The 22579-nt window shown below is 55.8% G+C and overlaps 1 protein-coding gene across 2 annotated transcripts in view; it reads right to left on the minus strand.

Annotated features, from left to right (window-relative positions):
- Nucleotides 1-22579, minus strand: part of SEMA3F (semaphorin 3F) — a 106785-nt gene that overhangs the window by 35626 nt on the left and 48580 nt on the right. For both annotated transcript variants that reach the window (XM_074958352.1, XM_074958353.1), the window contains exons 3-5: nucleotides 5670-5830; nucleotides 2151-2213; nucleotides 146-265 (exon numbers count right to left, since the gene is read on the minus strand). In XM_074958352.1, the coding sequence (XP_074814453.1) occupies nucleotides 146-265; nucleotides 2151-2213; nucleotides 5670-5830 (344 nt within the window). The remainder of the gene's footprint in view (nucleotides 1-145; nucleotides 266-2150; nucleotides 2214-5669; nucleotides 5831-22579) is intronic.

The raw sequence follows: 22579 nt of genomic DNA on the forward strand, positions 1-22579 counted from the left end.
GGTGATGGCCTCTTGGAGCAAATATTGCACCACCCAGGGAGCCCTGCCAGGACATGCCATGCCTAGGCCAGCTCCCTGGGGCAGAGGGGATGCCACCACTCCGGCTGGGGGTGTGTGGCTGAGCAATGGCCCTCCGACGCCTCACCTGTGCTTTGCGCCCCCTGTTGACGAAGGTGCAGACGGGGTTGTAGGCACCAGTGCCGCAGATGTACAGGTGGGTCCGGTTCCAGGGCTGGATCAGGCGAATGAAGTTGCCACATTCGCCCTGAGAAGCAGGAGGAGAATTAGAGGGGTTATGGGGGCTTGGGGCAGCATGCGCAGGATCCTCGGCACCCCTATGCACACCCCAGTTCTGCTTGCATGGTGCATGCTCAGGCCTCAGGTGTCAGGGCTGCTGGAGACTGGCATGTAGCCAGGAGGGTGTCCCGGTGCCAGAGAGGTGATGTAGCCTGATCCCGGCCTGGAGCTCCTCAGAGCACAGGGATTCAAATAGCCCAGGGATGGTGGGGGTCAGTAGGTACGGCCAGGACTGACCCCGCTGCGTGGCCTGTAGCTGATCCAGCCCCGAGGACTCAGTGAAGGAACTTTCTCCCCACATGGAGTCCCACTGGGAGCGGATGGGGCTGGCGTAGCCATGAGCTCCCCCCAAGCCAGCGCTTCCTGCCCTGCTCCGGGCACCCCAACCCCTCTGCTCTGGGGCACAGGCCAGCGGGCACCACACCTCCTCTGCCCCAGGGCGCAGGCCAGTGGGTGCCCCACCCCTTTCTGCTCCAGGGCGCAGGCAGGGGATGCCGGACTGTTCTTGCTGGGGCCGCGTTCCGGGGCCAGTCAGGCTGTATTACCAACGGGTGAAAGGCAGCAGTACAGCAATTATGGCTGGGTGTCCTGCTGGGCCCGGCTTGTTAGTTAACGACCCAGGGTCAGGGCCAGGCATCCTGTTTGCAGCTCCTGTTTCCTCCGCATCGGGGGAGGGGAGCCTGGGAGTGCAGCACGGGAAGCCGGCGAAGGAGCCGTGGCAAACTGGGGGGCCGAGTGGGGATTCAGGCACGTTCGTCATCAGGGAGAGCAGGACAGGACCGACAGCAGCTGAGCGACCAGTGGAGAGAAGGACTGGGGGTCAGGCGGCTGCCAGGCATGTGGGGCTTGGCTCCGGTGGAGGCATCTCAGTGACCGCCAACCCCTCACTTCCTCAGAACCAGGCACACTTGCTCAATGGCCAGATGGGAACTGCGGGACACGTGGACTGGGGATTTCAGGTGGAGCCCGGCTGGTACCAGCAGGAGCCCAGCCTAAGCCTGGCTGTGCCCCAAGCAGCAATGACCGTACGGCACGCACGGTGTGTACCTCCGGGCATGGTGAGGAGCAGCAGTGCTGGCTGCCCCCCGCCCCCTCCTGGCCCTATACCCCTGACAGAGGGGCCACAGGGCCAAACCTGCTTGGGCAGGGGGCAGCCAGTGCTGCTTATCGCCGCTGCCATGGGGCTGGCTCCTGCACCAGGCCTTCCCTCCGGGTGCCCCACTTCCACTCTTAGGGACGGGGAGTGACGCTGTACCTGGGTGGGCCAGGCTGGCAGGCGGGGCCTGAGCCTAGCATGGGCTGAGGGGGCAAGGTGCTGGGGGCAGCAGCTGCAGGGGGAATGGCTCCACAGGTGCGTCCCATGGGCAAGATTTCTGGGAGGTGCCTCTGCCCCCCACGCCCACATCCTCTCCAGTTTGGGCCCTGAGATGTCCATTGGAATGGGAGGACGTCCCCAGCTCTCAGCATCCTGCTGCGATCACTTAGCCTCCCAGCACAGCAAGGATTGAACTCAGACCCTCCCATGGGTTGAATGACGGGATGATCACCAGGCCCGGGCAACCTGGATCCTCTCCCCACGGTCGATTGGTTACCATAGCAACGCGCCGGGGAAGGTCACACGTACGTTCCCCGGTGAGCCAACGGCCTCTTGAACCACGTGCCAGTATCACACGGCTGGGATGCAAGGCACCTGGATGGAGATTCCCTGTTGTCATTAGAGCCCGTAGTCTGTCAGCTGACCCGGGGAGTGTGGATCTCAAAGAGCCAACCCCTGAAGGAGTGCCCAGGCTGGCTCTCCATGACCGCAGGTGCCTTTGCCCATCCCCCAGGCACACGCCCCCAGAAGGACTCACATTGTTGTTCTTCCCCGACAAGATGCATTCTTCGATCCGCTGCTGGGACGCGGGCCAGTGAATCTGACAAAACAACAGGCACTCGGTTGTGACCTGGGGTTTTCCACCGGGGCTAAATTTAGATCTGGCTGAACCCACGCAGCCGAGGCCTGGGCCCCTCAGAGAGCTCCACGCCAGGGTCTGCTACCGGCTTCCTGGCAGGAACAGCCAACAGCTTGGCCAGCACACGGGGATTGCACCAGGGCTCTGCATCTCACCGTGCTCCGGGGGCCGGGAGAAGCTGCCTTGGACTGACATACGGGGAGGTTGAATTCCCTTCTCCGCAGGGGTGGCTCCACTTCGGCCCCCGGAGAAGGCATCTTCTACAGCGGCGGATTTAAAGCTAGTGGGGCATTGTGCGCAGCTTCATTTTTGCCCCCCCCCCACTTGGGACCCAGCCAAGAAAAAGAACATTCTCTCTTATCTTCCCACCACCCCCGGGTTTTCATTCCTCCTTCTCCTCTAAGTAATGGGAAGTAAATGAAAATAAAGTGAGGTACCTTGATTGGGGCAGGGGGTCGGGGTGCAGGAGGAGGTGCGAGGGGTGGGCTCTGGGAGGAAGTTCGGGTGCTGGGGGCGGGTTCTGGGGTGGGGCAGGGATTTGGGGTGTGGGAGGAGGGGTGAGGGGTGCAGGCTCTGGGAGGAAGTTTGGGTGCAGGGTGCGGGCTCTGGGCTGGGGCAGGGGGATTGGATGCAGGAGGGGGACGGGGGTGGGCGCATACCTTGGGTGGCGCGGCTCGCAAAGTGACCGGCACACACCCCCCTCTGGCAGTGGCTCCTAGGCAGTGGGGGTGGTAGGCCAGGGGGTCTCTGCATGCCGCTGCCCGCAGGCACCGCCTCCACAGCTCCCATTGGCTGGGAACTGCAGCCAGTAGGAGTTGCAGAGTCGGTGCTCAGGGCGGGGGCAGCACAGGGGCCACAGGGACATGCCAGCTGCTTCCGGGAGCAAAGCGGCATGGAGGGAGGGAGGCAGAGCGAGCAGGGAGCCGCCTTAGCCCTGCTGCACTGCTGCTGGCACGTCTCTGTGTCCCTTGGGAGGAGAGGAGCAATGGGGCTCCATGCGCTGTCTCCCCCCACCAGGGGCGTGCAGAGCCATGCCAGCAGCCGGCCACTTTTGGGAGTGGCGTGGGGCCACTGGCCATGGCATGCAAGCAGCCTGCCTGCCTGAGCTCTGCTGAGCTGCTGGCTGAGACTCGGGGGCAGGTTGTCAGATATTCGTCCTGCATTTTGGGGAACCCCCTGTTGTTGGGGGCCCCATGCCACTGCATGGTTTGTTTCATGGTAAATCTGCTCCTGGTCTCCTCCCTGGCAGCTCAGGCACCAGATGGGGGAGGCGGCTCAGGCGCAGATAAAGGACCCAAGCGGGGCTGGCACCCTTCCCGCTCAGCTTATCCTGCCCTTTAGCCCCTGTCCAGCCTCAGGCATGGACCCACAATCTGCTGCTGCTGCTCCATGGCTCCCCATTGGCCAGGCCCCAGGAGCCAAGGGCTGGGGAAAGCTCCTCCAGAGAGGGTCCAGCTGAGCCCAGTCTGATGGGCCAGGAGGGCACCTGTGAGGGACCTGGGAATGCTCTGGGGGTGGCTTTGCCACGTGACATCCCACATGCAGTAGTAAGAGCTAAGAAGAGAGGAGGTAGGGTCTGGGCAAGCTCATGCTCCCCTCCCCCACAGCTCCATCACCACACGGCCATTAGGGTTGCCAGGCATCTGGTTTTCGACCGGAACGCCTGGTCGTAAAGGGACCCTGATGGCTGCGGTCAGCACCGCTGACTGGGCCATTAAAAGTCCAGTCAGCGGTGCAGCAGATCTAAGGCAGGCTCCCCGCCTACCCTGGCTCTGCGTGTCTCCCAGCAGTGGTCGCCATGTACCTGTGGCCCCTAGGTGCAGGAGCGATCAGGGAAGCTCCAAGTTCTGCCCCTGTCCCAACACTGGTTCCACAGCTCCCATTGGCCGGGAACCACAGCCAATGGGAGCTGCAGGGGCCTGGGGAGCGTGCACCATGCAGAGCTGCCTGGCCATGCCTCTGCCTAGCATCCGGACATGCTGGCAGTTGCACGGAGCCAGGGCAGGCAGGCAGGCAGGGAGCCTGCTTTAGTCCCGCTGTGCCACTGACCGGGAGCCGCCAGAAGTAAGCGCTGCCCAGATGGAGTGATCCCCGTCCTGCACCCCAATCACTGCACCTGGTCGGAACCCCTTCCCACACCCAAACTTCCTCCCAGACTCCATACCCCTACTTGCACCCCAACCTCCTGCCCCAGGTTGGAACTCTCTCTCACACCCAAACTCCCTCCCAGAGCCCACACCCCCTCCCGCACCCCATCACCTACCCCAGCCCTGAGCCTACTCCCGTACCCTGCCTCAGCTCAGTGAAAGTGAGTGAGGACGGGGGAGAGCGAGCGATGGGGGGGAAGAAGGGGGCTGGAATGAGTGGGGGCAGGGCCTCAGAGAAGGCCTTGGGGAAGGGGCAGGGGCAAGGGTGTTCGGTTTTGTGCCATTAGAAAGTTGGCAACCCTAATGGCTGTGCGTGGGTGTGCTGGGGGTGATGCTGGTGCTGGTCAGAGGCGTCTGGCTGGCAGCTCAGTGAAAGCATCCCCATCGGGGCCTCCTCAGTTCGGAGGTTTTCCTGCCCATATCCCACCGCCGCACTGGAGTACTCAGGCTGCCTATGGAGGCTGATGTTTTTACTGGGTGGTTCATCTGCTCTCAGAGAAGGATTAGCCAGTGCAGGAACACAGGCACCGGAGCCCCGTCTGCTCTAGTGCTTCCACTCTCGCTAGCGCCAACGGGGAATCTTCAGAGAGCTCCTGCAGAGCCAGCCCATGGGGCAAGTCTCCATTTAACCTTCAGCCCCTCTGCTGAGACACCAGAAAGCACTGGGTCAGGGGGCTTTAGGGAGACCCAGACTGAGACAGGAGCCCATTTCCCTGTCCCCAAAGAGCCAGGAAGGGCCGTAGGATTGAGACGGTCACCACTGGCATGGGCCAGCTTTGAACCCCAACCTAGAGAAATTTGTACCTTATTCCTAGCATGTGTTTCTCTGGCTTCAGCTCCCAGCCATTGGGCGGGTTCTGCCTTTGTCTGCTAGGCCCAAGACCCTCTGCTACCAGATCTGTCCTCCCGGCTCAGGCTCCCATCACCCAGGATCAACCTTCTCTGGGATCAATTAAACAGCTGGAGCCTCCTAAATCGGTCAGCAAAGGGCCCTGACTGGCTCTCGGCTTCCCAGCCTGCCAAGGTCCTGGGGGAAGTGCAAACTAGAACTGGACAATCCCCAGCAAGGGTCTCGCGTCCTGGGGCCCTGGTCTCCCTCCAGCAATGACTCAATACAAGGTGGAGCCAGGCAAAGCAGGGGATGGATGGTGGCTACCAACTCATTTCACTCCAGCCCAGGGGCCTAGCATTCTTCCCCCTCCTGCCCCACTGTCCAGCCCTGCATCCCTAGCGGACCCCCCAGGTGGAGGCAGTTCAGAAGGGCTCTTACAATGAGGGGCTCCCGGTTGATGTCGTGCAGGTCCAGCGAGAGGATGTAGTCCTTGCTGCCCACGTACATGCGGTCATGGTCCTCGTCCTTCAGCAGGATGCGGTAGTCCGTGGAGTTGAGCAGGAAGTTGAAGAAGTGAGCGGTGCCAGTGGCCTTCAGCTCTGCGGGCAAACACAGACTGGGGGGTCAGGCTCCTCCTGGCAGGGCTCTGGGTGCAGTGGGACCCAAGAGAGCAATGACCCCACGGCTCAGAATCAGCCAGCCTGCAACACAGGGCCACGATGCCCACCACAGCCTCAGCAGCCGCAAGGTTCAAACCCCCACAGCTTTGGGGTGCAATAGGACTGTGGCACATGTGCCAGGGTCTCCCCTGCCAGGCTCTGAGCACCCAACTCACATGCCAGGACTCTGCCAGCCTGTGACATTACTGACATAACCTGGGGCAATATAAATCATTGTTGCAACCACTGTAATATATTTGCAGCAAATATTGTACAAAGGTTGTCGTGTAAGGTATCTATGGAAAGGTTATGGTTTGCTGATTATGATTATGCTATCTGTATGCATGCATCATTTTTGTACCTGAAGTTATGAATATTGGCTATGTACTTGTATCTCAATGTGTTATAAGTCTGAAGTAGCCTTGCTTGGCTACACTTGGGTGAAGAGTGCTGGGAGTTAAACCAGCCTTCGGAGACTGCAGCAGGGAAAACGCTGCCGTGTGTTTACACTGTCAGCTGCAAGCACACTGGTGTGGCCAAATTAGCAGCTCTTGCAACGCCACAAAGAGCAGTGCATTGTGGTAGCTATCCCAGTGTCCAAGTGGCTGCAATGGGTGCTTTTCAAATGTGGGGTGGTGGAGTGTGACAGGGAGTGTGTTGTGTGTATGTGGGGGGAGAGACAGTGTGTTTTGGGGGGCTGAGAGCATGTCAGCATGCTGTCTTGTAAATTCAGACAGCAACAGACCCCCCCTCCCGTCTCCTCCCCCTCTCTCATACACACTCATAACAGCAGCATTCCATACTAATGGTTTGCTTTGTCCCGGGGCAGATAAGCATTCCGGCTGTCAGAAACGGAGCTTTGAAAGGGGATATCTGCATTCCTACAGCCGATTTCTATTATGGGACGTTTCCAGAGGCCAATCACAGTGCAGTAATGCAACACGTCGTCCACACTGACACCCGGGCATTTCAGCCGGGGTGCAGCAAGCTTTATGCTTTTCATGGAGGTGGATTACCAGGAGTGCTCCAGCTGCAGAGTCCAGGTGCTCTACCTGCCTTGCAAGTGTGGACACCTCAGGAGCTAGGGCTCCCGGGGCTGCTTTAATGCGCTCTAACTTGCAAGTGTAGCCAAGCCAAAGCATTTGGACAGCTTCTTGAGAAAGGAATTTGCAAGTTAAGTGCCCAACCAAGAAACACTTAACTGACAATAGACCTTGGGAGACTCCAATCCATATAAGAAGTCTTCCTGGGGACGTTCAAGATAGCATGTAGGCAATAGCTGCCACCTGTAAAGAACTAAATCATGCACGGACATGTGACTTGCCCATGAGACTCCAAACTGCATTTTGTGGTAATTTTCTACAGTAAGAACAAAGAGGTGTTTTTACACCTGGAAGAGACTATAAAAGGCAGCTGCCTCATCTCTATCTTGTCTTCAATCCTGCTTCTTGCCTCTGGAGGGACTTTGCTAAAAACTGAAGCTCTAAACCAAGGACTGAATGACCCATCCCAGCTGTGGATGTACTCCAGAGACTTGATTTGAACCTGCAGTTTATTCCATCAGTACTACAAGCCTGAACCAAGAACTTTGCTGTTACTGTATGTAATTGATTCCATTTAACCAATTCTTGCTCTCATCAATATCTTTTTCCTTTTATGAATAAACCTTTAGAGTTTAGATTCTAAAGGATTGGCAACAGCGTGATTTGTGGGTAAGATCTGATTTGTATATTGACCTGGGTGTGGGGCTTGGCCCTTTGGGATCGGGAGAACCTTTTTTCTTTTACTGGGGTATTGGTTTTCATAACCATTTGCCCCCATAATGAGTGGCACTGGTGGTGATACTGGGAAACTGGAGTGTCTAAGGAAATTGCTTGTGTGACTTGTGGTTAGCCAGTCCGGTAAAACCAAAGCCCTCTCTTTCTGGCTCGTTTGGTTTGCCTTAGAGGTGGAAAAACCCCAGCGTTGGGCGGTAACTGCCCTGCTTTAAGTAATTTGTCCTGAATTGACACTCTCAATTGGGTCCCACCAGAACCAGCATTGTTACAGTGGCGTTGTCATGCTAGGATCCACAGAACCAGGTCCATTAAGCTTTGGGTCAGAACCCCACACTATCCACATTTGAATTTTGGTAGTGAGAGTTTGGTTGGTTAAAGAGCAGTTGCAGTGGGTGAGCACAGAGCATATGAGGTCTTGACAAAAAAGCCCTGGAAGATTTGTGTTCAGAAAAGGGGATAAGCTTTAAAAAGAAAACTACAAATCAAGGACTGAGATATCTGTTAATGGCCAGTGATCAGGAGCACAGCCCTTACCTGATGCTACAGAAGCTGCAGAGGCAATTAGAATGCAAAAGGCAGCAAGTAAACTGCAACTTGAGCATGAACAAAGACTGGCAGAAATTCAATAGCAGGAACTAGAAGCTAAGGCAAAAGTGGAAAGACTTAAGCTCCGACTAAAGAGAATAAAGGAACAACAGGAACTGTATCATCATGGAAAGCCAGCTTCTCTCAATAGCAAAGCTGGGGACAGAATCTGTCCAGTTTCTAACAATGTTGGTATGGTGTATAACTCTGAGCAGTTGTCTGGGTGTAACCAAATGTACCCCAACACTGACACCTTTTATGTAAATGCTGTTACTGTAAGTTCAGTAGAGACCCCATAAATTGTGCCAGTGCTATGTATGGCGGTGGTAATGAAAAATTCATAGAGAGTGTAAAAGTCAATGGTAAAAGCTGTTTAGGGCAAATTATGCCTTCTAACATCACTCTTGTTAAAGCGGATCTTGTCAAAGAGGAAGATTACTTACCAAATCAAAGTGTGAATGAGTTTACTGTAAGAGTGCCTTTAGCCAGAATCTACCTTGAATTGAATTGTACTAAGCATGAAGAAAAGGAGTACTTGTGGCACCTTAGAGACTAACCAATAAGTTATAGCTGAGGTAAGGAAGTTATTGCCTAAGGATCTTTTGATTGGGGAAGATGTTAAAGCTTTGTTCAGTCCAGGTAGCCGGTCACAGGAAAGGAATGATCTTAAACCTGTGTCTATTATGGGCAATGATTTGCCCAGGGAGGGTTTCGCCAAATGTTTGTCTGAGGAAAAGAGCAGTTTGTGTGTGAATGAAGTTTCTGAATGTCTGTCTAATGTCTCAGAAGTGAATCTAGAATTAGATCAAGCACAGAAAGATCTCCTTGATCAGGAAAATGTTTCTTGGGAGCAGATTAAAATAGATGGTCAGGTTAAAGCCCTAACTGAGGAAGGAAAGGGTAGATTTTTGATGGGTGATGAATTATTGGCAAGTACAGCTTGTAAAAGTGAACCTGAAAAAGGTAACTGATTTACTGGAAGTAGCTGAGGGTAGTGAGAAGAGCAGCAGTTTATGTGTTGGGAGTGGCAATGTGCCTGGCGAGGGGCTCCCAAGAAACATTTTCCTGATCAAGGAGATCTTTCTGTGCTTGATCTAATGAAGATGAGTGTCCCTATACCTTACCTGGTACCTGTGTGGAGAATTGTGACAGTGAAGGAAATGTGCCTGTGTCTGTTGGGGGTAATGACTTGTCTAAGGAGGGAGCTACCCCGGTCTCCAAGCAGTTGTCTGAGAACAGCCCTGTGTGCTGGGACAAGGAAAATAAGATCCCAAGCTGTGTGTCTGGTGAAGGAGAATGTGTCTCCAGTTCTTTGTCTGTGAAGCAGACAGAAGGTGCCTTTCAACCTGTGATGGTTGAGAATACTGCAGTTGTCTCAGAGTTGGTTCTGAATTCAACTAAAGCCCAGGAAGGGAATGGTCCTAAGTCTGTGTCTGCGAGGGAGAATGGCATTGTAACTAGGTTGCATCCAGTTAGGGTATGTATACACTGGAAACTTAAAAGCGCTGCTGCGGGAATGCTCCTGGTAATCCATATCCACGAGGGAATTAGCTCCCAGCGCTCGGAGCCTGTCTACACTAGCGCTTTAAAGTGCTCAGACTTGCTGTGCTCATAGGGGTGATTTTTCACACCCGAGCCAGCAAGTTAGAGCGCTATAAAATGTAAGTGTAGACAAGCCAGTAGTGTTTTAGCAAAATCCCAGAGACCAGACAATTCTGGTGCTTGTATTTTGCCTGTTGCTTAATGTATGGCTGAAAAAGGATGTAGCAACTTGGTCTAATCAGGGTGATATCCTAGCCAGGGCACAAGGAGAGCATAAAGGTGATTTGTGTTACCCACTGACAGTTTGAAAACTTGTAACAAGAAGGAAAAAATTCCTGAGCTTGTGTGTGGCAAAGGGAAGGAGAATGCTTCTGACCTTTGACTATGAAATCTAGCAGTTTGCCTGAAAGGGAATTGTGTAGAAATCCACCTGATGAGCCAGAGGTGATCCTGGGTGTAAGATCCAGAAAGAGTCTGTTGTTGCTCAGGAACGTGTTCCTTTAGAGCAGTGGTTCCCAAACTTTAACAACCTGCGAACCCCTTTCACTAAAATGTCAAGGCTTGCAAACCCCCTCCTAAAAATGAATATTTCCAGGGATTTTCTCCTTTACCTGAGTATAAATTATAAAAGCAGTGATCTTGGAAATATAAAATTTGTTTTTATGACATGCTTATTACATACTATTTATTATTAATTATGATTTATCATTACCGTATTTTTATTACATTGTGAAAACAGCAACACTCTTCCAAGATCTCACTTTCGTAGCTTGTATCACTTTGAATAAGCCAGTTATAAGACAAGGCTCCTATGTTTCATCAAGGAGCATCAGATGTGAAACAGCATGAAGGTATTTAAGAAGCCAACTCAAAGAGTTCTTCCTACACAAGCATTCAGGTCTTGAGCAGGCCAGGCAAACAACGTACGTTACAACAAAACTTAAACTTATTCTTCATAATAATTTTAAAAACAATACTAGCTGCCCATTTAATTTTAAAAACAGCAAAAAATATCCACCTCCCTTTCCATTTCTTATAAGGAGTCTTGAACTTTAAATCTCCTCTGTGTGATAGATATGCTTGCTTTGATCTGCTTAGCTTTTGGAAGTCCAGGGGTTCCTAGGGACAGTCATTAGGGAATTTTTTTCCCGAGAACGCCCTGTAACATTTCATGAACCCCCAGCGGTTCACGGACCCCAGTTTGGGAACCACGGCTTTAGAGCAAGCCCTAGGTGAAGAGGGTAAGGGCAGAATTTCTGTGAGGGGTGAACTGTTGCTTAGAGAAGCTCCTATGGAAAGGAAACCTCATGGTAATGTGTGCAAGCAGTTTGCTGTAGCTGAAGAGTGTGGAAGTTTCAGTTCTTAACAGCCAGAAATTTTCTGTTGTGAATGGATCCACTGACTTTCCTTTTGAAAGATCCAGTGTGGATAGCTTTAAGAAGGTCTCAGGTGGAGTAAAACTGTTAAGGAATTTAAACAGCCCTATAAGCAAGTGGCCAGCTTGTTGGGGAGTCAAGGTTGCTGAGAGAGGAATGTCTCCATGCTGATTCTGTAAGTGAACAGTCTGTGTCTTGGGTTCAGAGGGAAGACTGGATAGCTGAGTCTGCAGAGCAGGACAGCTGTGCAGTTAATCTCTGGAGGACGCAGGGGAGGGCAGGTATACTCTCATCTCTAGACACTTTGGATATGACTTGTAGTCTCTCAGTGGACTTAACATCTGATTCCATGTTGTGGAAGCAGAGGTTGGTAATGGTAGGACCACAAAACTTTGAGTCTAACTTGCTGGTAAAAATGGATGGTATCTCTTTCAGACAGAGTCCAGCCTTGAAATTGGTAAGGGCTGAGAATTTAAAAGCTAGTGTTTGTGTTGTTGCAAATTACTTGACTGACTGGAGGAAAGACTTGCTAATAGCTGGTAGCACAGAGAGCACACCCAATCAGCCAGTGAATTCTGTTAAGCAAGAGAAATCAGGGTTTAATCCTTCAGGACATGGAGGAAAAAGAGACCTTAATTTTGCAAAGGGAAGCCAAAGGCTAACCCGAAAATGCCAAAACCCCAATGGTATTGAGCCAAAGGTGTGGCATGACAAACATGATTGTAGATGGACACTTGCAATGAATTTGTTGTTATTGCGAATGGTGATTTTTGTAACGAATGTGTTGCTGTTACCAAGAATTGTAAAAATGTACAATGTGCCTAATCTTTTGGAAAAACCCTTGAACATGTTAAAAGGATTACCTAAGAACACACTTTATGTTAAAAGGCCTTGTTATATGGATGTTGCACAGTTAGTGCCTGTAAACAATACTGGAACTTTTCACAGGGGAAAAGACATTCCAGACCTGATGTGCTGTATAAAAAGGAAGACTGAGGCACACTACCATATTGCTTTCATGGCTAAATGCCAAGATTTCTATACTATGGACAATATTAATATCTACATGCCTCTGAGCGCCCGACCCACAGGCCAGGGCCCTGCCAGGCTGTGAGCACCTGATCCACTTGCCAGGACCCTCCAGCATTCCCTCCTCACTCCTGGACTGATCTTCCACCGATCAACCCAGGGGCATGAAGCAGCCCTTCTACTCAGGCCCGGGCACCTAGGTCAGGCAAGGAGAGGGCTGGCAGGGGGTTACAATGACCCAAGCCCAGATATCATTGGGCAGGGACAGGGCTGGCAGGGGATACCAATGACCCAGGCATGGGGGCCCCTGCGTCTGGCAGGGACGGAGCTGGCAGGGGATTACAATGACCCAGGCCCAGGTACCCCTGGGCTGGGCAGGGATGGGGTTGGCAGGGGATTACAATGACCTGGGCCGTGGCACCATGTGGCCTATGTTTAACGCACTCCTCAGACCGACCATCCTTAAACTCAGGCTGGCCACCATCCTATAGGACAGATCTGGACACCCCCACCCCTTCCCTGTCCCATCCCTCTTTGCACCTCCATCCCCCCTTCCCCCACCTCTGTTCGCTCTCCTGAAGGCTAACACTGGACACGCTGATGGCTCCTTTCACATCAAGAGATCCCAGCCCACAGCCCTTTCAGTCATGCCTATAGACACCCAGGTCATAAGAATGGCCATACTGGGTCAGACCAAAGGTCCATCCAGCCCAGGTCGCGTCATCACTTTGGGAGTCCAGTCATACTGGAGATCCCATCATGACAGGCTGGCTGAGCTGTGCCAGGAAGTGGGCATGCAACGGGCATCTGTGCCCACAGCTGCCAGTCAGTGAAGGGGGGATGCAGGGAAAGCGGATTCTGTGCCCCCTGGGGAGCTGGGTCGTAAGGCAGAGCGGACCGAGCATCAGGGTCTATGCCCAACTGTGCCTAGCACCGTCAGCAATGCCTTCCCCCTCTGTGCCGCCTCCCAGCCTGTGAGTATTTAAGACTGGCAGCCCGTGGGGGCAGGGACTCTCTCGCCATGTGTACGTGTACCGCCTGGCGCAGTGAGGCCCTGGGCTCAGAATAAGGCTCCGGCCCCTCACACCAGAAAGCAAAGCAGTCAAATACTCTGGCCGGCCCTGTGGAAATGTAGAATATTATCATCCATCCTCCCACGCCTCATGCATGCATCCATCCATCCCTCCCTCCCTGTACATACACATCCATCCACCAGTGATGGCAGAGCCTGGGTGACACAGTGAGGCAGGGCTGGGTGGCATAGGGCTGGGTGGCACAAGGGGGCAGGGCTGGGTGGCATAGGGCCAGGTGGCACAAGGGGGCAGGGCTGGGTGGCACAGCAAAAACTCATTGAAGAACCCCAGCTCAGGACACTGTCTGCAGCAGGTGTCCCCCAGGGAGTGCAGGAGTGGAGACTGTTGGGAGCCCCTGGTTTGCCTCTGAACACCTCCCTCCCCCATGCCCCAGCACTGCAAAGGACACAGCTATTTTTGCCATGTTAATAGCCAAGCTGCTCATGCTGTGGGGGGTGGGGGCGGTTGCCCAACACCTGCCTCGCTGGATGCAAGGGAATCAGCTAGCTCCTGCCCAGGCTACTGGTGTAGGATTTCCCCAAAGGGCAGATCTGTGCCCACTTTCCAGGTCAGACCAGCCCCAAGGCCCCCTCCGGCTGGGCTCCCGTGCCAGGCAGGCCCAGGTGCACCATTGGCTGCAGCAGGACTCTGCATTCTGCCAGGAGCTGCCCCAACCACCCTGCAAGGGAAACAAGCCCCAGAGCCTGGCACCAGGGTTACACCCACTGCCCAGACACCAGAGCACCCACCTGCCTGCTCCCTGTGGGCACCAGGGCTGCAAACCCTCATACCATGGCAGCCACCTCCGCTCACCCTGGACGAGCAGCACCGAGCACCCCGCCCCCTCCTTCCCCACAGAGGCATTAAATCCCCTATGGGGTGTGGCTTGATGAGCTCTTTAATGACGCCTGCACCCTGGAGCCACGTGTCACCCCCAAGCCCTGCTGGCACCAGCTCCCACATGGCCGCCACGCGCTGCCCTTCCCCGTATGGAGCCAGCACAGATATTAACAGGGGATTTGCACTCCCCTGCCTCCTGACCGTCATGGCACTCCTCATAGAGCTCCATTCCCCAGCAATGCCACCCACACAACGCTGAGTGGGCCGTACCCCAGGCATCTTGCCAAGGTGTACTCATACATCAGCCAGCAGATCAACCCCCCAGGCCTGCTGGGCCAGCAACCATGGCTCCATGCCAATGGGTGCTGGCCAGGACTGAGCTGGACTCCTCGCTCCAGGGGCTGAGCACCATGCACAAGTGCCAGTCCTACCCGGCTGGCTGCTGGGGATGGGCAATTCTAAATGCAGCAGTGATGCCACCTCCCCAGCCAATCAGTGCCTGGGAGACCCCCTCCCTGGGCGCTGGCTGACTGCACTCAGGATGGGGGGTCCCTGGGAAGAGCCCCCCACAGTCATCCCACAAGCTGCATGCCAAGAATTGCTCCAATGCCTGAGCTGGCAAAGCCCATCCATCTTGCCATTCTCACTTCCTCCTCGTAGTTCAGAAGCTTCCCAGGTGCACACCTCTGTACTTCCCCCCCACCTGAGCGGGGCCTTCTAGGACGAATGCCAGGAATACAGTGACCCGGAAGGAGGTACTGGGTCCAAACTGCACAGAGGGACCAGATCTGACCAGATCTGACCGAGAGTTCAGCATGCTGGGTGCACCCTGAGAACCTGCCCTGAGGTGCCTCGGCAGGAGCTACTAGGTGTGGAGTGTGTGAGGAAATCTGGCCCTTACTCAGGTGCCTCATAGGCGGAGAGCTCTTCCCAAAGCCAGGCCACACCTGAGATCTCCTGCCCTCAATGGAGTGACACCAGAGATGGCTCCAACCCTTGGCCATTTAGGCTGAATGCTGCTTGCTAGTTCATTTGTTCTTTCTTTCTTTTTCTTTCTTTCCCTCCCTCCCTCCCTCTCTGGAGATGGATTCCCCGAGGGACCCAGCAATGACCCTCATGCCCTTTTATCTCTGATCAGCACCAGCACACTGAAATCACAGGCTCTTGAAACTGAAGAACTCTCTTGATCCACCTCGCACTGAGCTCTGCGGGGGGGACCTGGAACCGGTCCAGGGGAAGGAAAGCCCAGAAAGACGAGAAGAGAGTGAGTGGTTGAAAGGACAAAGAGCCGACCTGGGTAGGTCTGTAATGTCCTCATGGGGTAGGTGGTCTCTCATTCTGGGAGCTTCTCTTGACGTCTAATGGTCCCCGCATGCAATGTTGTGAACCGGTGAACCACGGGCGCAGGCGCTGTATATTCTAGGAAGGAAATATTCCCCCTTGGGAAATTATTTTTAGCCTGAGTGTGGGAGAAACGACTGAGAGTATAATGAGGGTCATGAATATTCACGTGCTAAATGAGGCAGACAGATGGAAGTCAGGAGTGCTACAGATGCTTTGGGCAAGAGCCAGGTTTTTGTAAGCACACAGTGTCACTGGCGCTACAGCAGGACTCAGTCTGGTTACATTATCTGTCCCTCTGTCCATCCCTCCTTCTGTCCATCCATCCCTCCCTCCCTCCATCCATCTGTCCCTCCATCCATCCCTCCATCCGTCTGTCCATCCATCCATCCCTCCGTCCATCCATCCAGTCAGTCGGTCAGCCAGCTGTCCGTCCACAGGTCCGTTCATCCTCTCGTCCATCCCTCAGACTTTCCTATCTTCTTTCCCTTCCAGCCAGCCAGCCCACCCCTCCTGCCATGGCACACCCAGGAGGGAGCAGCTAGGAATGGCAGAGTCCCAGGCCAGATTACATCCATGGGCCAAAAGCAACAGCACCAGGCTAGGAAAGACCTGCATGCGGGGTGTGCTTAGACAGGCACTGAAATGATGCCACCTGGATTGTTGGCTGGGGGCACGGAGTGATGCCACCTCTCAGGGCATGTCCCAGGATGCCCATCAGGAGCTGGGCAGCATGGGCAGACTGCAGCTGGCTCATCAGTACAAGGCGTATGCTTCCATTCACCAAGGGCACTTGACACTCCACAGGAGATGGGGGATTCCTCCCAGCAGTGCCTCATCAACACTAACCAGGACGCGAATGGAGTGAGCTCCCTCCCTCCAGCCCCAGCCTCGCCCAGCAGGGGGTGCTGTGGGGAGGGGGCAGGAGCCCTGGCTGTGGGAGAGCCCCCAGCTACTCTAATTCCTTCTGGCAGTGCCCCTCCAGTGCCAGCTGGGATTTGGGCACGCAAGGTCCCTCACAGCCATACCCTGGCAGTGCCCATGGCATGAAGGGCAGAGTCAGTGTTAGACACCTAACCTGTGTCACAGGGACACTTGTGCTTCGTTCTGCTCTGTCACTGCTTGGTTCTGCCGAGTCCCAGCCCTGACGCCCCACCACAAACCCGGATCCGCCCATACCCCAAAATAGCATGGGGCTCGCACAGGGTCTGGACCTCTGTTCTCTTTATGCACTGGTCAGAGTGCATTTTCTGCAAGGTCTTAGTAACCCAGCTCCTGGGACTGTTCTGGGATGGCATACGGCACTGCCAGGTTCCCGCTCGGCTCCCATCCCAGCCAGCTCTTTGCGTCACTCACTGAAATCCCCCAGGTCCCTGCACTGGCCTCACACAAGTGGGAAGGGCATCCCAAGAGTTTTGATTCGATCCCCTGCCTCCCAGCCAGGTCCCCTCTTCCCTGCAAACACTGAACCCAGGAGCACAGTCGCAGGCCTGCGACCAGCTGTGCCCTTTGGATTTCTCCTCCGCGTCGCTGCAATCCCAGCTCTGCCAGATACGGCTGAAATAACAAATCCTTTCAAGGTCATCCAAGGATGTCCATGTGCAAGGGATGCCTCCAAAGCCTCTCCAGAAAGGGAAACTCTTTTGACAGATGTCTTCTCTACTCTGGTCCCAGCCTCTCCAGCAGAGGGCGCTGTGGGGAGTAGTACAGGAGCACTGGTTGTGGGGGCAGCTCCTAGCTATGCCGGCCCCAGCCTCTCTCAGCAGGGGGCGCTGTGGGGAGCAGGGCAGGAGATCCTTAAGTGGTTGATGAATGCACTGACTATACCTATATAGCTACACAGGCTGAGCTGTGAAAGGGCACAAGGGGGATGTAGGAGGGCAACGGGCTCCAGAGCAGCCCTAAGGCCATTCACCCCAGACCCCTTGGGAAATCCAGGGTGGGCCTGTGCCAATGGATGTTAGACACAGACCGGGGGGGAGGGGGAGGAAGGGGGGAGAAATTTGGGGAGGATCTGGTGGGGTGGTAAAGGTTGGGGGGATGGAGGGGGAAGTCAGTGGCATGAGTCCCTGTGAACGGCAGACATGTAATGGTGGTGGTGGGGGGAATAGATCCCTGCCCTGTCTAATGTGGGGGGGGGCAAAGGGGGCAGGAGGAGTTGGGACGGGGTGGAGGAGTTGGGTGGGAGAGTTGGGGAGCTGTGGTGAATAGGGAGGGGGCAGAGGGGAGTTGGGAAGGGGCAGGGGGGCTGGGGGAAGTTGGGAGGGGGAAGGGGGAGTTGGGAGGGGCCGTGGAGCTGGGGGAGTTGGAAGGGGTGGGGGCAGGAGGGAGTTGGGATGGGGAAGGGAGAGCTGGGGGGAGTTGGGAGGGGCAGGGGGGCTGAGGGGAGTTGGGAGGGGTAGGGGATTGGGGGAGTTGGGGTGCGTAGCAGAACCTGAGGAGAGCAACAAATCTGTATCGGGGGCTCTCCCCACCAGACTCCCAGTCCATCTCCGTTCCAGGCCCAGCCCCCAGGCCCAGCTGCACCTTGGGAGCCCTGTGCTATGACCCCGGCTCTCCGGAGGGGCCCCCACACTGACCCTGGTGCCCTCGTGCACTACCTGGGAGCTGCAGGGAGCTGCCTGCCCAGCTGCCACAGCAGGCCATGCCTGGTGGGATGGGTGCAGGGGGGGCCATGGCAGGGGGCTGGCACCCTGCCCGCTGCGATATTCCAGCACGTCCCTTGCTGGGAGCAGATGCCTTTGCCCTCACTCTTCCCAAACAAACATCTGGCAGGGGAGCTGGTGGGTGGCTCCCACATCTGGTTCCCAGCTGGGCTGAGCGATCGCCCAAGTAGGAGACACGGGAAGGGGGGCCGGCGGCTTTGGCCAGCTCTGTTTATGTTGCATGGCGCTTGCTGCTCCAACATCCTCCCCAGCTGCTGCTACCCCACAGGCGAACAGGGCCCGGCTGCCCCCGCACGCTCCTGCAGCACCCCCTGCTCCCAGCCCTGTCCGCGTTCCCCATTGTCCTAGCAGTGCCCTCCGCCACAGCCCCACGACTCGCAGCTTCATGGCGGGCCTGGGATATCTAGAGCCTGGCACGACACCACCTGACTGTCAGAGCCGCTCCCCAGAATTCGGTGCAGACTAGGTGCATGGCACAGGATTGGAAGGGGGCCCTGAGCAGCGACATCCCATGAGGATCCAGAGACCCACTGGGGCTGGGTGGCAGGGCAGAGCAGAGCCTTCAGCACAACTAACATCCCTGGGGCCTGGAGAACAGGACGGTTCAAAGCAGCCTCTCAGAGCCACTCTGCCCACACCCCATTTCCAGGCAGCCTCTCACCCGCCCAGCCTGTGTGTCCACATGTGGGTGCTTGTATGTTTCCAGCCTCGGTGTGCATGCGTGTGTGCACGTTCCCACCCTCTGTGTGCGTGTGCGCATGTGCACATGCATGTTTCCAGCCTCAGTGCGCGCGCGCATGAGCGTTCCCACTCTCTGTGTGTGTGCGCGCATGTGTGTTCCCAGCCTTAGTGTGGGTGCGTGTGTGTGTGCGTTCCCACCCTCTGTGTGTGTGTGTTCCCAGCCTGTGCATGTTCCCAGTGCGTGCGTGTGTGTGTTCCCAGTCTGTGTGTATGTGTGCATGCATGCACCACCTCCAGATCTCTTAAAAGCATAGTGCACTAATGTCGTAGGAGTTGGGACATATTTTCTGGTACCATCCCTCCATCTCCCTCTCTCTGCCAGCCCCAGCACCCCGCACCCTTCCACAGTCCAGGCAACACAGACTGTACAAGACTCTAGAAAAGTCAGCCTATAAAAGACACTCTCAGCTTAGCCGTCCCCTGAGACGGGATGTGGGGCCCAGCTCCGTAGCTGGGCATAACAGACCAGACACCCTCTGTTTCGAGATCTTCTGCCCTAGGGAGTGTCTGAAACCTGCTCTTGTGGTACAGTGTTTGAGAGCAGGGTCAGCGTGCACATGCATGCACATACGTGAACACTCACAAATACAAATGCACGCAAAGATGTGCACATGTTCAGACGCACACACATACACACACGCATATGGGAAGTCAAACCCGCCCAGGGATGTGTCTATTTTGCTCTTCCCCCAGCCGCAGGAAAGGAAGCAAAGCAATTCTCTGGTGTGCTCCCAAATGACAGTGGTTAGGGGAAGTGAGTGACTCCTCAATCAGTCGCTCACCGCCACCCTTGGCTCCCAGAAGGCATGCCCTCTGCCCTGTCCTAGTGCACTGTCCCTTCCGTGACTGCCAAGTCCAGGCTAGTCCATGGGGAGCCCTGGACCCCCAGTCTGCGAGCTGAAAAGCCAGAGGGAACCACAGGGTCTGTCTGTGTCCCGCAGCCACAAAACGAATTCTTCTTTTCCCCTCTGCAGCCTGGCCCTGGCCCTTCTCTGCCACACGGGGCACAGCAGGACCTGACCCATGCTGCCACCCAGCTCCTTCTGGGGCCACTGAACATACTAAGGCCAGGTCTGCAAAGGAGCTGATTCCTAGGGCAGCTAGGCACCAGAATACCTTGGATGGTCTGACCGTGGGACTGGGTACTAAGGTGAAGAACGAGCAGCTTTGCTGAGTCCAGCCTGTTGTGCTCTGTGCAGCTAGCTCCGCTCTCCCAGCTACCATACCTCCCCTGGGCCTCAGGCAGTACAGGCAACAGGGCGTAGCTTACCAATTAACTCTTTCCGCAGCATTTCTGGCACAGGGCAAAACTCCCACCGGGTCTGCAAAGGGCGATTCTCACACTGGGGCAGCCTGGGGAAGGGCTGAGGGGAAGCCGGGCTGACATCCTTCTCCCAGTAGACGGTTGACACCAAAGCTTGAGACGCATAGAAACAATGTGTGTGCGTGTGTGTGGGGGGGTGTAAGAACAATATGTGTGTGTGTGTGGGCATAGGAACAGTGTGTTTGTGTGTGTGCAGGAACAGTGTGTGTGTGTTTGTGTGTGTAGGAACAGAGTGTGCGTGTGTAGGGAAAATGTGTGGTTTTGTGTTTGCAGGAACAGAGACTGTGTGTGTTTATGAGTCAAACAGAAAAGGACCTTCCAAGAGGTGATTTAACCCTCCCCGCCCCAGGGCAGGGACTGCTCTGCTCTGTGTCTGTCCAGCGCCTGGCACAGTGGGGTCCTGGACCGAGACCAGGCTGGTGCAATCAGCTTGCACATAAACAATAATCAAAGCTACAAGGAAATACTCAAGTGTCCATTTGACTCCGTGAGGCCGGGGCACCCGCCCTGCAACCACCTCTTAGCTCTAGACGAGAACCAATTAGAGTGAATTAGCCTGTTCCACCTCATCGGGGTAGCCCTGGCGATACTCTCCCCAGGCACCGGGGCTGACAGCTCAAATGGGGGGCACTGTCCCTTTAAATTAGCAAAGCCATCGTGAAAGTAACAGGCATGGGGGACCACCCCTATCACTGTGCTAATGGCATAGGCAAAGGCTGTGGCAGGTTTTCATTAACTTGGGTGTCCCAGCTGGGTGATGCATGTGAACTGGGCACAGGCAGGCAGGATGGTGCTGTGTCAGCAGATGAGGGGCACAGCTCACCCTAGGGAGCAGGGCAGCTCTGGAGACCTGGGTGAGGAATGTGTGGAGATGTCCCACCTGCGATCATGCCTGTGGTTAGCAGCAGGCAGAGACAGAAGCCGCGCCAAGCCTTCCAGGCTAGCCAGTGCTTTCGGCTCTCAGCGGGCTGGCAGACCCATGGCAGGGTCCTGGGGATAATCCACGTGTGGGTGGGATGGATCTGTGCTGGCTCACAGGGTGGGATCCGGGGCTCCTGGCCGATGGGGGAGACGCACGAGTATTTGTGACCCTTTTTCCGTAAGCACTTGCAAATTTTCCCACACCAATGTCAGAGGGGTGCAAAATGCCCCTCGCTAGTGTGGTTTGTGGAGACCTGTCCTCACCTCTGAGCACCTGCTCTTCCTCCCTCTCTGCTTCCCTTTCCACGACCCCGATCAGGGACCTACCCACACACCAGAGCTGGCTGAAATTATTGCATCAGTACGTTCATTCAACAGACAGCAACTTTCCAAGCTTTCGACAACAAAACCAAACAGAAATGGGACAAATCGTGGGGGGATTCACTGCAAGGCACTTGCGCGCCCAGTGCTTTGCTGCCAACACAAGCCATGGGGCCTGTGAGCCTGACCCACTGGCTCTGCCAGTCCCTGGCCCACTCAGCCAAGCGGGATGGCCAGAGTCCCGGCCCAGCCCCCCTCGCTCCCTCCCTGCCCTGGGACAGGCGCTGACCTGCCAGTGACCCCCCACTGCACCCAGGTTCCTTAGCCTCTCCCCTGCGGACCCGGCATCACTGGGCCCACGCTGCAGTGGGGTGCCAGGCTAGGGACTAGGCTGGGCTCAGAACTCACAGCACACCTCGCGAACAGGCTTGTTTGATCCACACAGGTGCCGGTGCTGCTCATGCTCGGGCTGGAGTCTGGTTTCCTGGGCTAGCCTGCAATGCTGTCTACATTCACAGCGCCCCACACACAGCCTGTGACCTTCCACTGGGGGCGCCTTGGCCAGGAGCCTGGGGTTAGTGCTGCCCCTTAGCTGGCCACATGCTATCCCGCAGGGCCAGCCCCGGGCATGGTGTCCCCACCCGGGACTGGGATAGAAACCCGCTGCCTGTTGATCCCAAGGCAAGAGCCGCAGAGCCAGCATGGGGACCGTGATGCCAGGCCCTTTCCCCACACACCCCGGGGCAGGGCAGCGCAGGGCTATCAGCCCTGTCTGGAGGAAGCTGCGCCCCAGCCGCTTGAGGTGACCCCTCCAAGGTCGCACAGAATCACCGGACGTCCCTCAGCCCCCACAAACATGCCATCCTGACACAGGGCCTGCTCCCTGGGCTGTCAGCCTGCGCACCCCCTCTCCAGATGCCCATGGAATTTGCGCCAACCACAGAGCCAAAAGGCAGTGCTCCCTGGGGCCTGGGGAAGGGCTGCGGGGCTGCAGCCCCTCCAGCGTCCTGCTGGGAGCCAATTATAGGTGGCTGGGGCCAGCGGTAGGTCCAGCTGGTGGTGCCCCAACTGGGGCTGGCAGTCAGGGTTGGCGTGGAGCAGCTCGGGGATGTACCTGCTCGGCCGGCCAAGCCTGACCCACTCATAACCACC

Source organism: Natator depressus, chromosome 7 (genome assembly GCF_965152275.1).
Source record: "Natator depressus isolate rNatDep1 chromosome 7, rNatDep2.hap1, whole genome shotgun sequence".
Lineage (NCBI taxonomy): Eukaryota > Metazoa > Chordata > Testudines > Cheloniidae > Natator > Natator depressus.